Here is a 21082-nt window from a genome sequence, read left to right as displayed (position 1 = left end):
AATTTTTTCCTTCCTACCTAATCCCTAACATTCCACGAAATAAGATTGCACTCCATCATATGCATTTCACCGAAACCTGTATGACACAGAAACTGGCTCACTGACCTGCTTCATAAACCACCCCTGCTCCTTCCTCCATCATTCTAATTTTATCCATGAAAGCCTCCCTCCCTTCCTTAAAAGAAATGCCTAAACTCTGACAAACTTCCCAAGTAGACAATGCTTCCTCCAAAACTTTAGAGAAGGACCGAGAATAGACTGTAGACACTTCTGCACTTGCCAAAGCATCTGCAATTAAGCCTCTTCTCTTCTTTCTGTACAATCTTCGACTCTTTGAAATACTAGGCGGGTCTGCCCCCCCTGGTTGGAGAAGAACTGCTCTTCATATGCCCCGTAGAAGTATTCAGAATTTGCCCAGAACCTGTTACCTCCTTGACTTGACCGCTATCCTCTGCCACTGAAGAAAGTTGCTTAAAATTATGAAGAACCAGCCTGTTTTGACTGTGCTTATGGCTATTTTCTGAACATAGCCATACTCTTCTTGTTTTCGACCTTCTGTACACCCTATCAATACGTCCACAACCCCTCACACCTTCAGAATTATTACTAATTGACAATCCTTTCGAAACCTGATATCCCACTCTCCATCTCTTACACCTCTCCCCCATTGGGTTGCTGCCAGCCTTTTTAGATTTACGTTCTTTACCACCCTTAGCCCACTCTTCCAATTCCTTGCTATTTTCCTTCACCTCCTCCCCCATGAAATTATTATTTTCCACATATGTTTGGAAAAGAGTTTGGTCCTGGATAATATTTTCATTCTCCACAGGACAACCTTGGGCTGAAGAAATATACCCACTCTGCTCAGGCCCAATCTCCACATATCTGCCCGTTTTAGGGTAAATCCCCCAGTCTTTAACACCTTTATCTTGCCCCGAGGATTCACCTCCCAAACTACACAACCTTTTTCTCTCAGCAGAGAAGGTTTCTGACACGTTCTTCCTACTTTTAACCTTACCTAGTACTGTCCCCTGCTCAGTCTGGACAGTCCCTGTAATATCATTGACTTCCGCTTTTAAATTCAAATTACCATCAAACAGCGTGTCAACCCCATGAAAGGCTCCTGACATCGGCAGAAAATTCAATTGTCCTTGCAACTCTTCTCTATCATCTCCTATGTTCTCTTCCGAATGAGTTTCTTCCCCCGGGGTCGACTCGTCCTTCCACAGAACCGGCTTCCTCCACTCCATCATCCAGCTCCGGAAAAAACTCATCACATCCTTCCACTTTGATTTTTATAATAAATGATCTGCCATATGTATTAATGACTACCTGGGACGGAATATCAAATGGACTTTCCACTCTTATCAACAATTGAGCCACCCTGCAATCCGTTCTTTGAGCAGTCTGCTCCTGAATCTTTACTAACTTGCCCCATCTCTCTGCCAAGTTAGAGAAGAAGGGAACTGACCAACAGTTCAGAGGGACACCCATCAAAGACACTGCACAGAAAGATAAAGGAACACCCTTCTCCTCCATAACAGGCTCGAGCCTTTCGAACCAAAAAGACAGTGCCTCCCATTTATCCTTCACCGCTGCTGTTTTCTCTTCCATCGACTGAAAGACAATCAGACAGGCATTTTTCGCAAAACCCCACCTTACCACCTTGACCTTGAAGCCCTCAGTCCTTAGACTTCTTTGCACAAGCTCCACCTCGAAAATATCCTTACATATACCATTTAGAGATGATCTTAACCAAGTTCTATCTTCCAATGGAATATGCACCTCCAAAGTCTTCTTACCCCCCTTCACATCGCACCACTAATCCTCTGCTGGTTCTCCTTAATATCCCTTCCCACTACCGCCTCCTTGTAAGATCTTCCATCGTGAAAATTACTAAGCAACTCCCTCTTCCTAGTCTCAACAAGGCTTATTGGTCTCTTCCCACTCGACTCCTTTTCTCTTTCCACTCCTGACCCCGCTCCAGGAACTTGCTCACGGCCTCTCTGACCGCCGCTCTTCTGATATTTTGCAATCGACACCGATATTCTCCTACCGTCTACCACAGCGTTATTCATCCTATCCATTGCATTGAACAGTCCCTCCTCACTTGCAAAATGCACAAAGGCGAATGTGCAGTCCTTGTACTTTGGCCTACTATTAACAAACGGAATGAATACTTTAATCACCTTACCGAAATAACTAAAACGCTCCCATAAAACACTTCTATGAACTCTCCTGCTAAGATTATCAATGAAAGCTACCCATACTCCTTCGCCAGGCAGTGCTCCGCCTCTGTCTGAAGAGCCAATACCATGCGCCACGCTCACTCTCTCACTAACTTTCTCACTCATCTTTTGGTTCTCTAGCATCCTCTCTTTTTCCTATGTTCACTTACATTCCCTCTATTTCCTTTTTCTAGCTTCTCAATTCATATCTACCCTTGTATCCTACATCACATATTAATTTTGTGACGAAATGAAAAAAATAGCCAAGCATAACCTTTGACAAATATATATAAAAAAAAACTTTAAGAAAAAGAAAGTTTCAAGCAATGAAACAAAAAATGAATCAAGGGTTATATCTGTAAGAAAAGTAGGTGCACTGTCCAGAGAGAGAACCTCTGCAATATGCTTGGAGTGCAATTGCAGCAAACCTAGCTGAAATAAACTTTCTACGGGCAATAAATGTCTGCAAACGGTGCTGAATATGTTTCGCAGATGTATCCAAAACCTCAGCTCGTCGTGAATCTAAAACACCTATCTGACCAGCCCTAAGAAACACTTTTGTCTTGCCCAACTGCACAAAATATTTGAAAACAGAGAATCGGAAAAATTAGGCCATTTATTGAAAAATTGCAAAAGCAGCAACAGAAAATTAGAAATAATTTAATTATACAACGTTAATCATGATTACCTGAAAATTTTGAAGGTTTAACTTCTGCAGAATTTTCTCTGTCAATGCCTTTTCATCGTAACTGCAAATATAATTTTAAAAGTTAAACAAGAAACAGAAAAAGACGTATCAGAGAACAGCAAAATGCAGAAGAAATGGATTTCATTAGAAGAGATTCTGGAAAACACAGCCATGGGGAAGCAAGGATGCCCTTTACTATACAGAAACAAAGAATAACAAGTTGTGAGCAAATTCCTGAGAAAACTACATGTGCAAGGTACAGCACAGACAGATTTTAACAGAAATGAAAAAAAAAAAGATTACTACATGGAACATGGAGACATACCAATTATAATTTAACCATCCTAACAAGAGAGCCTATAAGAAAATATGTAGTTTGACATGTGCATATGGTAATCTGCATGGCATGCAGGTGTGTTTATAAAACATTTACTACCTTGTATCCATGAATTCTGAAGCTAACAAGCCAAAGCGATCCACAAATTCAGAATAAGTTCGTCGAGTTGGATAGCCAGCTAGACTTATTCGAACAGCCTCCAGAACACCCTAATTTCAAATCAAATAAAATTATCTTAGCAAATCACATCTATAGAATCAAGAATCAAGAATCAATCATGTGGCACTTGCACCAGGGACCTCTGCCATCAATTAAGTAGCGCACTAAGTATTTGAATTTTGACCTGATTGATGTTATCGGACAATTTCAGGCTTGTCTATTCTATTTCTTTGTCAGAAAACAACATTTTCAAGCCTGATTGAAAATGTAGCCTTTGTTGTTATTAAGCTTTTAAAATACTTCCCTGCCATTTTCATGTAGAAATTAATGCAGACTCATAAATCAACTGAAATCAAAGAATTTCCTGAATGAAATGAAGCCAAGACACACAGATGTGATATCCATGTAAAGAAAGAAAAGAAAATTGCAGTCAAAGAGATTAGGAAAGTAAAGAGCAGATATTTATGTAAGAATGGAAGGCCTAGGTCAAATGTTACAACACACTAATCAACATCAGGAGCACAAAGCTTTAGAATGGCATTTCCATTGAGATTGATAGCACTATAATTCAAAAAAGGAAGCATACATAAAGAGACTACATACCCCACAACGCAGTTGATGAAGGACACTGAGGTTCTCAAATTTTTGAGGTCGGTTCAATGAGTTTGGCTTCACACAGCGTATATAATGAGGTTCTGTTGAGTTGAGGGTTTCCATGAGTGCTTGAAGTTGTTGCTATAAAGAAAACGAAAAAAGAATTAAAAGCATTGGCATTAACGAATTATAAACATTATGTCTGATGTGCTTACAGTGAACAGAAAACCCTCATCAGTAAACCACATGTAAATAAGTACACTAACAGAGAAATCTTTTAGCGATCAAGCCACTCAACCAAGAACATCAATAAAGAAAATAAATCATCAAAATCTTCAAAACCATCCCACTTCCTAAAAGTAAGGTCCAAGAAAGAATAATATCAGCACCGCAAAGAAGAAAAGATAGAAGTAGCCAAATTTCCTGTGATAAGTTTATTGTCTTAAATAATATCACAAATGACATGCCTGAACCTTCACAAGAGCTACCTAAAACAAGTGTTCAACTATGTTAGATGGACACGCGTATGAGTAGCCATACAAGTCTGTGTCCATGTGTCAGACTCGTCTTCTGGTAAACTATGGCTCTGACAGATTCGGCTAAAAAATAAGATAAAAAAATGGGATCATTGTAAGAACTTATATGAATATAACAATACTACATGGAAAAACCACAACTCTCAAAAAATATCATATACCGCCATTATCCTAAACAAAACGTATCATCATGAGTGAGAAAGGCAGAGAGAGAAATAGAGAGCTTGTGACAGGTCGTTCATCTTCCGATAAGGATTGGACTGTTTTCGTAGACAATCTTAGTAAGAGAGTTACTAGAAGAGAGTTAAGAGAGATCTTCGATATTTATGGTCGTGTTTTAAGGGTCTATATTCCAAGTTTTATGGTGAAACCAAACTATAAGTCATCAACGTTTGCCTTTGTGCAATATGCGATGGAGGAAGGTTGTAGAAGAGCGATTCAGAACGTCAATGGAACGCTGATAGATGGGAAGAGAGTCTCAGTGGGGGTTGCAAAGTATAAGAAGGAAAGAAGAAGAGCAACTGATGACAAAAAGTTCCAGGTGGAAGGAAATAAGCATGTGCGAGGGGAGGAAGGTAGGCAGCAGGAGGTAATGGGAAAGCCGAGCAGCCCGAGGGACGGCAGAACGTATAAGGAGGTGGTGAATGTGGAGGAAAGAGCGGAGAATGATAGAGCGGGAATTAAGGGAGGACAAAATTTGAAAGCAAATGGGATAAGGAATGTATGGGAAATGCACATTCCTTCTGAAGATTCAAGCTGGCTGAAGAATTCTTTAACAGGGGTTTTGAAATATCCCCTTCAGTCTGATATGGTGAAAAAGGCCCTAGCGAAGGAGGGTTATGAGGTCAAAATAGTAAGCTGGGGTTATGTTAAGAATGCTTGTATCGGTATATTCAGTTCTAATGAAGATTTCGTAAAGGCTTGGTCGAACATTAGAGAGAAATTGTTCCTCTGGTTTAAATGGTTATCTCCATTGTTAAACGAAGGAGGAGTTCCATTGGCGTACTGCTTGGTAAAGTTGGTGGGGCTACCATTTCTTAGTTGGTCTGCACCTTTTCTGGAGAAACTTGCAGGAATGTGGGGAGAGCTTGTGAATATCATGGAGGAGACAAAGAATAGAGACGATCTTTCATCAGCGAGATTACTGTTAAGGGTAGCAAGTCCTTTTGATATACCCGAATATACTTATGTAGGGTCATATGGAAGATCTTTTAAAGTCATAATCAATACAGGATCGAAGTGTAACAATTTCCAAGCTGGAATCGGAAATGAGCTGCAGAAGTATTTTGATTATGAGAGTAGTGATGATTTTTCGAAGGAGGATGAAGGAGTTAACTCAGAGAAGGAAGAAGACAAGTGGGAGAAGTCAATAGAGGAAGTAGGGTCAAAGGTGGACACGTGGTTACAGCAGGGTCAAGAAAGTGGGAGGTTAGAAGGTGGCGGGGAACAATCTCTGAAACATAAGTCCCACACGAAACCTATCATTAATGGGCTGTCAGACAATTTTGAATTTGAATTTGAGGCTAAGTCTTATAGAGATTATGTGGGGCTTGGGCTACGAAAGGAAGTGGATCAGTTACATTCAGCCCAATCTGATGGGGAATCATCTTCATCAGTCTCTAAACTAATTTCGGCTGGGCCTGCTGTTAAAATTAAGTGGGATGGACTGGATAAACAAAACAAGTTCCATTCTCTTTATGAATTAATGGAGGATGATAGTTGCAATATTCTAGAAGAGGATAATGAGGAAGGACAGGGTGAGGAAATTTTTGCTCGTGGTAAGATAGCAGAAGGAAGTTTCATGCAGGAGGATAATAATGTAGGATTTATGAAGAGCTCTAAAAGTTGGAGAATGGGTCATTCAAATTATGCTAGTATGTCAATTAGAAGTGCACCCAGTGGTAGGAGAGAAAGAGGTCGATACGCTAGAGTCTATAGAAGGTCAAGAAATAGACGAATTTGGTTAGATGCAAATAACGAAACAGAATTATTTTGCTCAGAGGTTAATCCGAACCAAGGACAGAAGGCAAATGAAAGCAGATATTTTCAACAGAGTTTTTCAGAATATAGGGGAAATGGACAGGAAGAGGATATCAATTGTTCAACAGATGTTCAGAAGACACCGAACGTCCCATTAATTGGCAGTAATCATTCAGAGAGTCTGGCAGCAGCTTCTTACACTGCTTCAGGGTCACGATTTAATAAAAGAAGGAAGAGAAGAGCTCTAATCAGTGAAGCTTTGGAAACGGTTAATATTTCTACTGCTGCTTCATCTCATTTTTCGAAGCTGGTAGAGGAAGCAATGGCCACATAGGAAGTGTGTCAGATGTTAGGTATTTCTTTCAAGGAAGGGAAGAAGGCTTTTATTGATAAAATTGTGAGTCTTGAAAATGGTTTGGAGGTAGGAAGGGAAGGGTGATATGCTAGTTTGCAGGGTATATTTTTGGTGTTTGGTTTTGAAGTCAGTATATGCAGAAATTTAGTATCCTTACTTGGAACATTAGAGGTTTAGGGAGGAGGGAAAAATCTTTAGTAGTGGCAAGGCAAGTTAAGAAGTTAAAACCTGTTATGATTTTTATTCAAGAATCTAAACTTGATCAGTGTCATGCGTCGATCATAAGGAGGATTGGAGGAAACTTGCTGAAGGGAGTGGTGGTTTCTCCTGCAAATGGGTCTAAGGGTGGATTGATTAGTATGTGGAATGAAAATGTTTTCAATGTCACTAACCAGCATGTTCATAGTAGGTTTATCGCATTAGTGGGGATTTTTTTTGAATGGCCAAAGGAGTTTGTCTTCATTAATATATATGGACCTGTTATTGAAGCTGAAAAGGAGGAATTCTTTGGGGAGCTGCTGAGTTATGTTAATTTGACGAATTTGCCCGTTTGTATTGGGGGTGATTTCAATGTGTATCTTGTTCCGGAAGAAAAGCAAAGGAGATCACAAAATTGGCATGCTATTGAAACTCTTAGATCATTTATACAACAAGCTAACCTTATGGATCTGCCTATGTCAGGAGGTACTTTCACCTGGTGCAGTAACAGAGAGTTGTCAACATGGGTTAGACTAGATCGATTTCTAATTTGTGGCAGATTTTTGAACAGCTTTCCTAGGATTTCACAATGCCTTTTACCAAAATCAATTTCAGATCATAATTCGGTCTTGTTGGAGGATGTTAGTCACAATTGGGGCCCCAAACCCTTTAGTAAGAAGAAGATCAGAAGTTGGCCTGGCAGCAGTTATTTAGGGCTAGCAGACTCTATTTCGCTGCTTGAAGTGAAAATAAACGAATTGGATTTAAAGTCACAAGGTGGAATGCTGTCTAAGGGGGAATGGGATCAGTTGATTGAATTCAAAAATGAGCTGTGGAGATTGTTAAGGATCGAGGAAAGCATTTGGTGGCAGAATTCAAGAAATAGATGGATCAAAAACGGAGACAAAAATACGAGGTTTTTTCACCTTACTGCTATGAAAAGAAATAGTGTCAATACCATTCATTCTCTGAAAATTGATGGGGTGGTAATTTTGGATCCAGTTAAGATAAAAAACAGTGTTTGAGTTTTTCAGGACTGCATACAACACAAAAGCAGCTTCTGAGGGTCTAGATTCTTATTTTATGAAAATATCAGCAGTTCAAAGGGCTTATCTGGAGGAGGAATTTACAGAGCAAGAAGTATGGAATGCAATTTCTTCTTCAAATAGTGCTAAAGCTCCCGGTCCGGATGGTTTTACCATGGGTTTTTATAAGAAATACTGGAATCATTTGAAGGAGCAGATTATGGAGTTTTTTTTCAGATTTCTTTGAAGAAAAGGAGTGGGTACACGGGGTTAACCACGCTTTTATTACCTTGATTCCAAAGAAAGGTAATCCGGAGAGTATAGAAGACTATAGACCCATTAGTCTTGTGAGCAGCCTATATAAAATTCTATCAAAAGTGCTTTCAAAGAGACTTATTTCTTGTGTCAAAGATATTATCAGTCCTAATCAGTTTGCATTTATTCCAGGGAGACAATTGTTGGAATGTGCTTGTGTGGCCAATGAAGGAATTGACAGTTGGAGGAAACAAGGGCTTAAAGGGGTTGTCTTTAAAGTAGACTTCAGCAGAGCGTATGACATAGTGGAATGGCAGATTGTTATAAGATTATTGAAAGAGATGGGTTTTGGTGATAGGTGGTGTTCTTGGACAACACAATGTATTTCCACAGCTTCTATATCGGTCCTAGTCAATGGGTCCCCTACAGAAGAATTTCTTATTGATAAAGGATTAAGGCAAGGATGTAGCCTCTCTCCTATTCTGTTCAATGTTGTTGGGGAACTGCTTCATAAGATGCTTACAAAAGCAGTGGATTTGGGTTTGTTTCAAGGGTTTTCGTTCGGCAATGATCAAAATTCCTTTAATTTATCACACCTGTAGTTTGCGGACAATTTAATTATATTTTGTCGAGCCTCTATTACCCAGATCAAGAATGTTAGAAGAGTTTTGAGGATTTTTAGCCTAATGACGGGGCTCCATCTCAATTTAGCCAAAAGTAAACTTTATGGTATTAATATGGAGAATGACTTACTTGAAGAATGGGCGAGGGATATTGACTGTTCTATTGACTCTTTCCCGACAGTATATTTAGGCCTCCCTTTAGGTGCAGAAAAGAATTCAGAGAAGTTGTGGGAGCCGGTCATAGAGAATTTTAGTAGAAAATTGGCGGGGTGGAAAGCTTCATCTTTATCCATGGCTGGCAGATTGGTGCTTATAAAGTCGGTACTTTCATCTTTACCCATTTTTTATCTATCTATTTTCAAGATGTCATCTACTATTTCTCAACAGTTAAATTCTTTGATGTCGAATTTTCTTTGGGGTGGAGGGGGCGAGAAGAAGAAAATGCATTGGGTTAGTTGGAAAAAGATTTGTAAGCCGTTGAGTGGTGGAGGTTTAGGAGTTGTTGATTTGAATCTTACCAATCGAGCGTTGTTGGGGAAGTGGGTATGGAAGTTTGCAAATGAGAAAGACTCGATATGGAAGAAATTCTTTTGTAATAAACATAATGTGAGTTGTCATTCCTTGAATATCACTAAGGCCCTATCTCAGAAAGACTCGTGGATTTGGAGGGGAATTGTCAATAACTTCTCAAAGAATGACTTCATTGGAGGGTGCCTTAGATCTCATGCAAAAATACAAATAGGGAATGGAAAATCTGTCTCTTTTTGGAAGGATACTTGGCTTGGGATTGTCCATTAAAAATTCTTTTTCCTAGGAATTTTGCACTTTCTACTAACAAAGGTGGCAATGTGGCTGATTTTGGTAGTTTTGACTTGAATGGATGGGAGTGGAATATTAAAAAGAGGAGGAATCTATGTGATTGGGAAGTGTTGCAGTTGGTTGAGTTATTGAACAGCCTTAAAGACATTAAACTGATTGAATCTTTGGAGGATTGCCTGCTGTGGGATGGCTTGGGGGACGGGTTGTTTTCTGTCAAAGAGTGCAGGAAATCTCTAGAGACTGTTTATGAGGATACATTTCAATGGAGAAACTGTGTTTGGCTGGGATTAGTCCCTCCTAGAGTGGAGACTTTCCTTTGGCAGCTATCTCATCAAAAAGTTGCTGTTAGAATGGAATTAATGAAAAGGGGGTTACTATAGGGGAGAACACTAACTGCCCTTTGTGCAACCTATGTGATGAATCAGTCCAGCATCTTTTTTTGTTCTGTCAAGTTTCGTGGGAGCTGTGGAATAAATTAATTTGTTATTGGGGTATAAGTCTAGCTTTTCCATTTGACTCACCTTCCTTACTTAGTTCTTGGTCTGATTTGAGGCCTTCTTCGGTTATTTGGAAGTTTATTCCGGGTGTAGTGCTATGGTCAACTTGGAGAATCAGGAATGAAATTATCTTTGATAATGGTAAACTAGACAAGCTTTCACTGTTTTTCACTGTTCGCTTAAGGCTAGCAAGATGGTTTCTAGCAAAATATCCTCTTTCCTATATTAAGGTGGATTCTTTAATTGGTGATCCTTCCTTGGCAGATAGTATCTCTGCTTCTAAGGAACTGAATCGGGTTACACTTATCTCTTTTTCAGAAAATGTTGGTCCTTCTCATCCCTATTTAGCATAATTGAAAGCTGTAAAAAGAGGCATTGATATCTTTGTTTCTTTAGAATGGTTGTTCAAGGGCATACACATTATTGAATGTGATTGCAAGCTTGTCGTGGATTGGATCAAAGATCAAGCTTTGGTTCCTCTTTCCTGTCAAATTTTGTTAAGGAAATTGTATCTATTGTTTCTTTTAGAAATTTTATTGTTAGGTGGATTCCAAGGTCTTGTAATTGTGAGGCTGACAAGCTAGCAAAAGAGGGGATCGGGTGATTATTTTGTCTGTTTCAGTTGGTGTCAGTTTCTGAGCTTAGAAGCTAGAGGAGTGTGTGAGGTCTTATGTTGTATGTAAAAGTGTTTTTAAGTCTTATGTAACTTGGCTTTCATTAATAAATTGAGGTACTTTTTTCCTGACTGGGAATTGGATCAGTGGATGTCATTAATGCTTTTGATTGATAATATTCGCCTGACTGAATCAGTAGATGATTTTCTTGGGTGGTCGGGGAATGGTGATGGTTTGTTCTCAGTTAAATCATGCAGAATGGCTCTTTCAAGCAGAAATGGAGATACTTTTCAGTGGAAGGAGTGGGTTTGGTCTGGTTTGGTACCTCCTAGAGTGGAAACTTTCCTATGGCAGATTTCTCATAGGAAAGTGGCTGTTAGAGTGGAACTTAAGAAGAGAGGAGTTAATCTGGAAAATGTCCAGTGTCCATTATGTCATAACTTTGAGGAGTCAGTACAACATCTTTTTGTATCTTGTTCGGTTGCAATAGAGCTGTGGAATAGATTCATTAATTTTTGGGATATTACTACAGTTTTGCCCCAAGATCCGGTTTCACTACTTTGTTCTTGGTCCTATATTTGGGAGTACTCTACCATCTGGAAGTTTATTCCTGGAGTAGTTTTATGGTCACTATGGAAAGCGAGGAATTCGGTGGTATTTGAAAACTGGAATTTTGATAGCTCATCTCTGTTCTTTATAATCAGATTTAGGCTGGCTAAATGGTTCTTAGCTAAATTTCCTCTTGTTAACATTCAGGCTGATTTATTAATAGGGGATCCATCGCTTGCAGACAAAATCCATACTAAGATATCTAAGAAGAAGAAGGTTATTTGTTGGTCTCCGCCCCCTTATGATTTCTTTAAATTCAATGTTGATAGGCAGTGAGAGGGGATGGGCTGCAGGGAGGAATTGAAGGAGTTTTGAAAGATTCCAACTGCTCTATTTTAGCCTCTTTCTCTATGGCTGTGGGACCTGGCCCTCCTATGTTAGCTGAGTTAAAAGCTATTAAGCAGGAAATTGATGTATTTCTTTCATCGGAGTGGGCAACGAAGGGAAGACTTATCCTAGAGAGTGATTGCAGGAAAGCAGTGGATTGGATCTTAATACCTATTTCTGCCCCAACGTTTTTTAGCTCTTTGGTTGAGGAAATTGGGGCTTATGTATGTGCTAGGGGTTTTATTATTAATTGGATTCCAAGGAGTTGTAATTGGGAAGCAGACAAGTTAGCAAAAGAGGGGATTGGTTGAGGTGTTGTGTTCTGTTGTTGTAGTGTTATGTATTTTATCTAGGGAAGTTTATTATTTAAGTTGTATCTTATGTAATTATGGGTTATTAATAAAATGAGGTACTCTTTTCCTCCTTCCGCTAGTTGCCTCTTTCACAAGAGCCAACTAAGAGGGAGGTTTTTAATGAGGCCTCCTATTCCTATAAAAAAAATGTACTCTTTTCCTCCTTCCGCTAGTTGGGCCTTACCTTACGGGTAACGTCCACTAAGAGGGAGATTTTTAATGAGACCTCCTATTCCTATCAAAAAAATATATAACAATACTACTACAGAATTGGGGTTTTCAGATTTTCTGTACAAGAAAGAGACCTTAGTCTGAATAAAAATCAAAATGCCGGACAAATTCTACACTCGAATCCATGCCATCGCATCATGTATAGGATGTAAAAAAATTCTGAGTCCATGCACTAGTGAATGTCAAAGAACTAAAAGGAACAGTTTTTCAATCATAGATTGCACTCGGAGTTAACTTCTCAAGTGAAAAGCATATTAATATCAACAAGAAATAATAAAAATTATCTGAATATATCATATGGCATAACTAGTAAAAACTTCTTTAAATTTCTAACTCCTAAGGAAAGCCATCAAAAACCAAAAAAAGTTATGTACCTTAAATCTTGTGGCGACTGAAGAAAATTTGTACGATGATCTTGAAGATTCATGCGGAGGTGAAGGGAAAAGACTCGCCACAAATTGGCATTTAGAAGAAGCCAAGAGATTACAATGTTCTACTACAACATAATCCCGGTTTTTGTCTATAAAGGAATCTGTTTGATAAGTAACCTAAAAGGAAAGGAAGTACATCATCACTATATCTGCCTTATCCGAACATAGTTACATTATCCAAGACACAATATTCTATCACTTGCCTTGCCAGCATAATGGGAAACAGTAAAATCTGTTTCTGAAAACTTAGCCTTCTCCAATCTCGGGTGACCTCGGAAATTCTGAAACAATTTGGTCGAAAATGTTTCATGTGTGGATTTTGGGAACATGCTGCACAAATAAGAAAATCAGGATAAGGATTAACAGCAATGATTAAATAGTATAGAGCAACACACACCAATTTATAATGAAGGATTTAAACAGTACCAAGCTTCATCCAAGAGAGAAATTATCCCAATGGGTTTCTGCATATGCAATCACAATAGTATAAGGCCTAATGGGAACAAAGAACATTTAAATGGAAAGAAAGAAATAGAAGAAACAAGTCAAATGATATAAATACTTAAAAAGTGTACAAATTGGAGTTACATATTTGCTCAAGGGCAATTTTACCCGGTGAAAAACAATAACTGTACCTATATGTATATTGCTAATCAGTAATCACTAAATATCATAAAGCTGTGAATTTCAAGTGCACATCCTGTAAGTTAAATTCATCCTTGCCCCTAAAAGAAACACTACTTATAATAACAGCACCGGTAAATGACACAATGCTCTTAAGAAATCCAACTGTATTAAGGGATATTGCAAGTGAAATCCAAATAAACCATGATGATAACGGAAGAATCTTAGATAAGACTATCATGATCATATTATAAGCAAGATAAAAATAGCAAATGTAACACTCTACTGCCGACAGAGATAACAAACAGAAAAGACAAATATTTCTTTTCAGAAGACCATGAATAAAAACCTTCTCAATCAGATCCAGAACATCTTGGTTGTCTATAAATTCGATGTAGCTCCAATTAATTTCTTCTTTCCTATATTCATCCTGCTCCATCTTGAATACATGCTGAAATAAATGAAGAAAAGAATATAAGAAAAAACCAGTAAACTGGACTGCATAGCACAAACAAAATGAATGTAGACTTTATTGCACGGAAGATTTATTACTAACCTCATTGAAATGCTGCTGAAGCTTTTCATTCGCAAAATTAATGCAAAATTGCTCAAAACTAGGGCACAGAAGATGACAATCAATCAAAGAAAAGAAACACGAATACAACTCTATGTAAGTATTGAGAAATGTAAAGCACTAAAGATTAGAGAGTACATATGCATACATCACATAAGATACACTAAAGCAGTAGATTTAAACAATAATAACAATAAAAACATTAAATGAACATACAAAACCAAAGAATTGAATTTTACCTATTATGCTTAAAGCATTCAAATCCATAGATGTCCAAAACTCCAATTTGTACACGGGAATCCGGATCTTGCCCCACAGACAAATTAATCTTATCAACAAGCCTTCGGAAATAAAAAGAAAAATTTAGAACAAAAAAGGTTTACTTATCATAAAAGTTCAGCACAGAAAAGTTTAAATTATCATACAAAATATACGTTATAAAATAAATGCCTATAAACATGCATAAACATAAGCATACCAATCAAACAATCGAGAATAAACTGTTTTTGCCAATGCATCCCGACTAGCCACAGCAGCATTACAATCAAGAGCTTTAACAATACTACCTTCACGGGTTTGAATGGTACGAGTACACAATGTCGCCAACAAGAGGTTCACATCACACCTGGAAAATGAACAATTTGATAACGTGATTAACAAGAGAATGAAAATCTAAAAAATGAACAATGGAAATTGAATAGATCAACGCGTGGCTGGCTTGAATTAGTCGGCAACCTACAATTTCGTTGCTGATCTGCAAGTTACAGACTATTTAATAAACTCAAAACCTCCATGCCAAATATTAGGTGTTTAAAATATATACTTTTATTGCTGAAATTTGAACTAATTATACAACAACCGTTTCCGTACACTACTGATAATTAATTACAACTTTGATTTTCATCCTTTTTTGTCCCAAACAGTATTGAAAATATTTTATTAAGAGGTGTCCCATTAAGTAACCAAACTCAAAAGAATGATTATCAATAATTTATTAATTAGCACATCAATCACAGAACAAATCAACATAAACTATTGATTACCAAGTAAACAATGCAATTCCCAAACCAAACCTCAAGTTCCATATGGTAATTTTGCCTTTAGATTGTGAAAACACCCAAGAAGGTTACATAATTGATACTCTACTCAAGAATATATGATTAAAACAAGACAAGAACAAAATCTATCTTCTAGTATCACCCACCTAAAAAGATCAGCAGCCGTCTGCAAATGGAAAGTAGATTTCTGATCTTTAATAACTGAAGAATCGTGCTCTCTTCCAGGGGAAAATTCAATGTTTCCCAGGTGCAAAATAGCAGCCAAAGTGCGAAATATAGCTTCCTGATTAAAAATGACAGTAGCATGCGGTCATTCAAGGAAAAATAAATTAAAGGCACAAGCAAAGTGTAATATTCTCAAACCTGGTCCTCATGACTGATTCCAACAATATCCATTGCCCTCCTTGTCTTCATATATTCCTCTGCATTGCTCACTCCTTCAAGTTCATATGTCTTACTTTGATTTAAATAATGAAAGTGGCTTGGATGGCCTAATTTGTACTTTTCTGCATCCTGAATAAAGTGATAGGGATGAAAATATCCCAGTTAAGGGATTAAGTTATCTAGGCCTTTATTTTATACCCTGAAACCAATGAAATAGCCTTCTGAATTCTAATAGTGCAATGTAATCACCTAAAGCCATATTTAAAAAAAAATAGTATTAGAGCAGTAGAAACAGCTATCAGCACTACACAGATTCCTTATATGCATATATTAAGTGTGTTAACTAACAAAAACATTTGTAGGACACATTCAACAACACAGAAGGGGGGAAAGGGGATGCACATTCATACAAAAAGATCTCATAGAATGTGTAGATGTACACAAATTAAACACGGTACTTGCAATAACTGAAAGTGCAGCAATCTACAACAATAAACAAAACATTCGCAAGCATATATAGGGTGTGTACACAAATTGTACACATGCATAAACACTGTGAGCCAGACAATGAAGGGAAGGGAAAGAGAAAAAGAGACATGTATGACCAAAAAACAAGATAAAGAGAGACATATTACTTTCCCAGATGCACACAACTGATAGAAGCAATGATAATTCCTCTCAGGATCTGTTATCTGAACAACACGGGACCGTTCAAGAAGGTAAGTTCTAACTGCAGCACCAGATATTCTACCATTTGCATCAAATTGGATCTCAACAAACTTGCCAAAACGACTGCCACAAACAAAATAAAGGATTAAGCAACAGTACAAGAAGATAAATAAATTATATCCTCAGGCACTTCCAATTTCTCAGCATACAACAGCACACTGGCATGTATTATGGAAAAAGCACAAGCTTAACATATTCTGAGTCACAATTATATGGCTTTATGTGACATAATTCAAGTAAAGTCATTTTATATTCCCCCATCTTGATGCAATTAAAACATATGTTGATACACAAACAAAAGAATAAACTACTTGGATTCCTCCATCTTACACGATTACAGATCACTCGATAATCATTACTCACCAACAACAACAACAACAACAACAACAAACTCTATTCCCATATGCAATGGGGTAAGGGGGAGGTAGGGTAGTAGGCTGCCCCCAACGCCAGGTTTTTTTATAGGAATGGCAGGCCTCGTTAAAACCCCCTTCATGATTAATGGAACATAAATTGCTCCTTAATCAGCGGAAGGAGGGAAAGAGTGCCTTAAAATTCATTAAAACGCATAAATTACATAATACTTAGGGAACAATCATATAGACTCCCTATACACACCAACCCATAGCTTAAAAATAACAGACCCAAACATAACCAAAAGACTTTAAAGCTAGCCAATACCAGCCTTAGCTAAGGCATCAGCCTCAACATTAGCTGACCTAGCAACCCATCTAATAATGCCTCCCAAACCTCTTAACTTAGTAACAATTTCGTTCACAAGGTCTACATATACATTGGGACATCTATCATAGTTCTTGATCCAGTCCACCACAATTTTACTATCAGTTTCAACAATCAAGCGATCCTCAAACTGTTGCTGGATTGAAGCAAAGAAAAACAAACCCTTCTCCGTGGAAGACCTCCAGCAGTCAGAAAATTAAAAATAAAGATGAAATGCAATGCAATGCATGTATAAATAAATAAATAGATAAATAAATAAATAAATAGTTGAACAGTCTTCATATGTAGTCTTCATATGCACGTCTGTAATGGGAATTACTCACCAAGAATAACATATAAAGACAGCAGTGAAGGCAGAATTGAAGATGAGAGAAACAACATGGATAAGTATGATCAGATCAGCAACAATTTGAAGGTAACTCTTACTTCAAACTTCATAGTAATAAAGTCTACTTGAAAAGGTCTATAACCCTACACACTGCTGGTCAATGAGTAGGTCAATACACTAGCCAGTAGCCACATGTATTTTGAGAAAAGGGTTCTAAAGCTCACCTCGAATTGTCATTTCTAACAGTCCTTGCATTTCCAAAAGCCTCCAACAGTGGATTTGACTGAATCATAAAGGAAATGAAATCAAGAGCATGTCGGTAACAAAAAGGGGCAGTGCATTCCCAGAGTATGTAAGAAAAAATGAACTAGGCTAAACCACATAATTAGTTTATATGATCCTTTATTAAGCTTCAATAAAAGTACAAAGCAAAACAAAAGTTTTTACCATTCTAAAAGTAATTTGCATCAACCTAGAGCAAAAAATGTAGTGATTGCTTAACTTTCATAAACAGTGGGCTACCTGCCATGCCAGTCCACCCAACCCCCACTACCCCGGAGGAAAAAAGAAACACACAAACACAGACCGTATTTAGCATTAAGAGAAAACCTAATAAGAGAAAAAAAAAAGAGTATATATGTAGCCATTGCGTTCAAGGGGTAATAAAGTTAGTCAACTCATGTAATCTTACTTCAAGAACTTGCTGCTCGACACTTTGGTCATCACCGGCTGTACGGCCTCCAACAAAAGTAAGATATTGCATAATTAGCTTTGTTGTCTCAGTTTTACCGGCCCCACTTTCTCCACTGACTAGTATAGACTGGCTTCGGCCCTCATTCATCATTGCCCTATGTAATAAAACAGAGGATTTAATAGATAACGATTAAAATCATGCCATCACCAGGGCATTATGGATCAAGCGTCCAGAAAAAGATGACATACCTATATGATACATCAGCCACAGCAAAAACATGGGGACTTAGCTCCCCAAATGGAGCACCCTTGTACTGCTCCATCATATGCACATTGTAAAGATGAGGAAGCTTTGTGAATGGATTAACTGCTATCAAAATGCTTCCTGTATATGTCTATAAAAGAGAAGCTTTGTAACTGGTTCTGGTAGTTGAAAAAGTACCAACTAAGAATACTAAGAAAATCAGAAAAAGTTATTTCTTTTTAAACTAAAATATGTAAACCGCAATTAGCTAAATATCACTAATAACAGCATTAAAAAATCAGAGTCAATCACTAATGAACAGATAATGAAACTCAGTAACCAAATTTGTCAGATACAAATTTAGTCAACGATGTCTCTTCAAATGAATTAATCTTTGCGAGAAAGAGAAAGAAACCATGCCTAGATAACAATTAGAGATCTCTTCGAGTAACAGGTTCATATGGTATGCCAATTAAACCAACATAATGCGAAAGAAACCTAACATAAGTAAATAATGCCAGCATTATACTCCTTATCGACAAAGTTAACAGGTGTTGTCATTTAGTCAAGACCATCTAGAACATAACATCTAAGCAGAAGAGGAAAGCAAAAAATCTAAAGTTGGTGCGATAACCACAAGAAGCTCTAAATTTGGGAATAAGTAAGAAATAAAAGAAAACGAAAGACTTGCATGCCTTCAAAGAATCTGAATGGGTTTCTTAATTAACGTGAGGGAATAACTAGTTCTCCTGAGGAAATAAAATTCAAGCATTTATAAGAAACATATTTAACCAAAATTGGAACACATGCTGCATAGTGGATCCTGTACTCCATAATTTCACTGACATGTAACAAATGAAATATATTGAGCTTATATTTTAATCATTAGCATTTTAAACAACTACAAAGTAATATGATAGAAAAACAATAATTAGGTTCAGAACTAAGCATAATTTTAAACATCACTCGAGGAATTAACAGATTTAAACTTACATAAATATCATTCAAAGCATATCTCCTCTGAAGATTATAGAGAACGCCAGGCTCATTCAAATAAGTCAATTTTGTCATATCATCAACACCGCCATGTTCTTCCTCTTCATCTGCATCTCTAGGAAACAATTTCTCTGGCAACGCCAACACCTGAACAACGAAATGAAATCAAAAGTTCAACATTAAGCAAACAAAAAAGTTCAAAATATCCAAAAATAAAAATAAATAAACGGAAGTGAATGAAACTTATACCGTTTTACCAGAGGCGGCTTGGACTTGGACCTGTTTGCCTCTAAGATCAATAATTTCAGCGGCTACCCAGGCCAAGTTCTTGTCTTCAACCCACACCTTAGCACCCTCGCGCAAGTTCATGTCTCGTTCCTGAAAAAAAAATCAAAAATTCAATAAACCAAGTAAGAAAACTAATTAAAACGAAACCCTAATGAAACTCGCTTTTGTTTGTTTGTTTGTTACAGTGAAGAGAAATGAGGGTACGACGAGTGTGACTTTGGAAATTTCAAAGAAACCCTAAATGGACACAGAAAGACAAAACCGAGAGAGAGGGAGGGAGGGAGGGAGGGAGATTACGGGCATGTTATTAGCTGTGAATTTTTTCGACTTCCCGCCCTAACTGGTGCTGTAGACTCTGAACAATATTGAACGAGTATTTTTCTTTTTTTCTTTAATATTTCGTATCCGACACGTCACTCTTTACAGTACACCCTTTGCCTTGCTTGGTTTCCATTTTAGAGCGGGGCAGTTTGCTTTGACTGTTTGTTTGGTTGCTGGGAAAATTGAAAATTTCAAATCTTCAAAAAGAAAAATCCAATATTTTGAAACTTCGAATTTTAATAGTTTTTATATGTGGGGATGTCCGGTCCATATTCATAGCCCATAGCCACGAACTGTGGTTTCACTTAACTTTTCTCTTCCATTCTTTTTCCAACGCTTCATTCCCATTTACATTTCTTAAAAAAAAGGAAAATGAAGTCATTCATTCCTCATTCGAAATTCAAATTTCAAAATCCACCCATCTTTCAAGATTTGTTGATTCATTTTAAAGATTTTTACTGTAAAAGTCGATCAAAGGAAAGGGCCGTTGTGGTAAATTTTGTTGTTAGGTACGAACAACGCAACGAAGTCCACATATTTCCAGGGTTTAGTTTATGGTAAGCATCTATGATGCAACCCAGAAAGAATGTAGGCGGTTTAGCCATTACTGGCCTTATTAAAACGGAAGACAAAATGTCCACTTCACTTGACAAATACGGGCTTTACCCCACGGCAATTAATGGTCACGGCACGGATCTTCTTCTTCTTCTTCTTTTCCTGATCTTCATACAACTTAAAATTTAAAATTTAAAATTTAGATTTAATTTAAATTTGTTGGAAACTTATTTTAAATTTTAAAATATAGATAGATAGAGGTTTGATAATAATTGTTTTTAACTATAGAGATATTATAATGACAAGTTAATTTTCTGTATCAAATTTTATTTTATTCTAATCTATACTTTTTTTAAAAAATAAATTTAATTAATTGATTTTAAACTCGAATTAAAAATATAAATTTATGATATTATATCAAATTAAAATTTGACGAGTCCAAATATTTTGATCATTCTGATTAAAAACCATTCACTTGTAAACAAAGCTTTTACAAGCTCATACCACCGTTTAAGCTTGACCAAAAATTGGTTTTGTAATTATTGGTTTAGTTTCTATTTATTTGAAATTCAATTTTAATAATTTTTTATACAAATCAATTATGAATTTAAAGTTAAAATAATATTATTATATTTATATTTCAAAACAAAGAAAACAACGTAAAGAGCAAGTCGAAAACAAAAAGCAC

General features: G+C 37.1%; 1 protein-coding gene across 1 annotated transcript in view; it reads right to left on the bottom strand.

The window, feature by feature from the left end:
* LOC120218743 (myosin-15-like) overlaps window positions 1-19997 on the bottom strand; it is a 30850-nt gene extending 10853 nt beyond the window's left edge. Inside the window, exons 1-20 of the mRNA XM_039215641.1 lie at window positions 19816-19997; window positions 19480-19608; window positions 19228-19377; window positions 18240-18385; window positions 17989-18145; window positions 17522-17580; window positions 16135-16291; window positions 15479-15628; window positions 15262-15398; window positions 14536-14682; window positions 14297-14398; window positions 14040-14097; window positions 13833-13934; window positions 13286-13323; window positions 13063-13189; window positions 12803-12976; window positions 4016-4147; window positions 3353-3462; window positions 2917-2977; window positions 2622-2799 (exon numbers count right to left, since the gene is read on the bottom strand). Of these exons, the coding sequence (XP_039071572.1) occupies window positions 2622-2799; window positions 2917-2977; window positions 3353-3462; window positions 4016-4147; window positions 12803-12976; window positions 13063-13189; window positions 13286-13323; window positions 13833-13934; window positions 14040-14097; window positions 14297-14398; window positions 14536-14682; window positions 15262-15398; window positions 15479-15628; window positions 16135-16291; window positions 17522-17580; window positions 17989-18145; window positions 18240-18385; window positions 19228-19377; window positions 19480-19608; window positions 19816-19821 (2320 nt within the window). The 5' untranslated portion in view covers window positions 19822-19997. The remainder of the gene's footprint in view (window positions 1-2621; window positions 2800-2916; window positions 2978-3352; window positions 3463-4015; window positions 4148-12802; window positions 12977-13062; window positions 13190-13285; window positions 13324-13832; window positions 13935-14039; window positions 14098-14296; window positions 14399-14535; window positions 14683-15261; window positions 15399-15478; window positions 15629-16134; window positions 16292-17521; window positions 17581-17988; window positions 18146-18239; window positions 18386-19227; window positions 19378-19479; window positions 19609-19815) is intronic.
* Between the last annotated feature and the right edge of the window lie 1085 nt (window positions 19998-21082).

The sequence above is a fragment of the Hibiscus syriacus genome, unplaced genomic scaffold (assembly GCF_006381635.1).
Source record: "Hibiscus syriacus cultivar Baekdansim isolate YM2019G1 unplaced genomic scaffold, ASM638163v2 tig00110201_pilon, whole genome shotgun sequence".
NCBI lineage: Eukaryota > Viridiplantae > Streptophyta > Magnoliopsida > Malvales > Malvaceae > Hibiscus > Hibiscus syriacus.
Note: the sequence above shows the minus strand (reverse complement) of the source record. Positions and strands in the feature narration are given on the sequence as shown.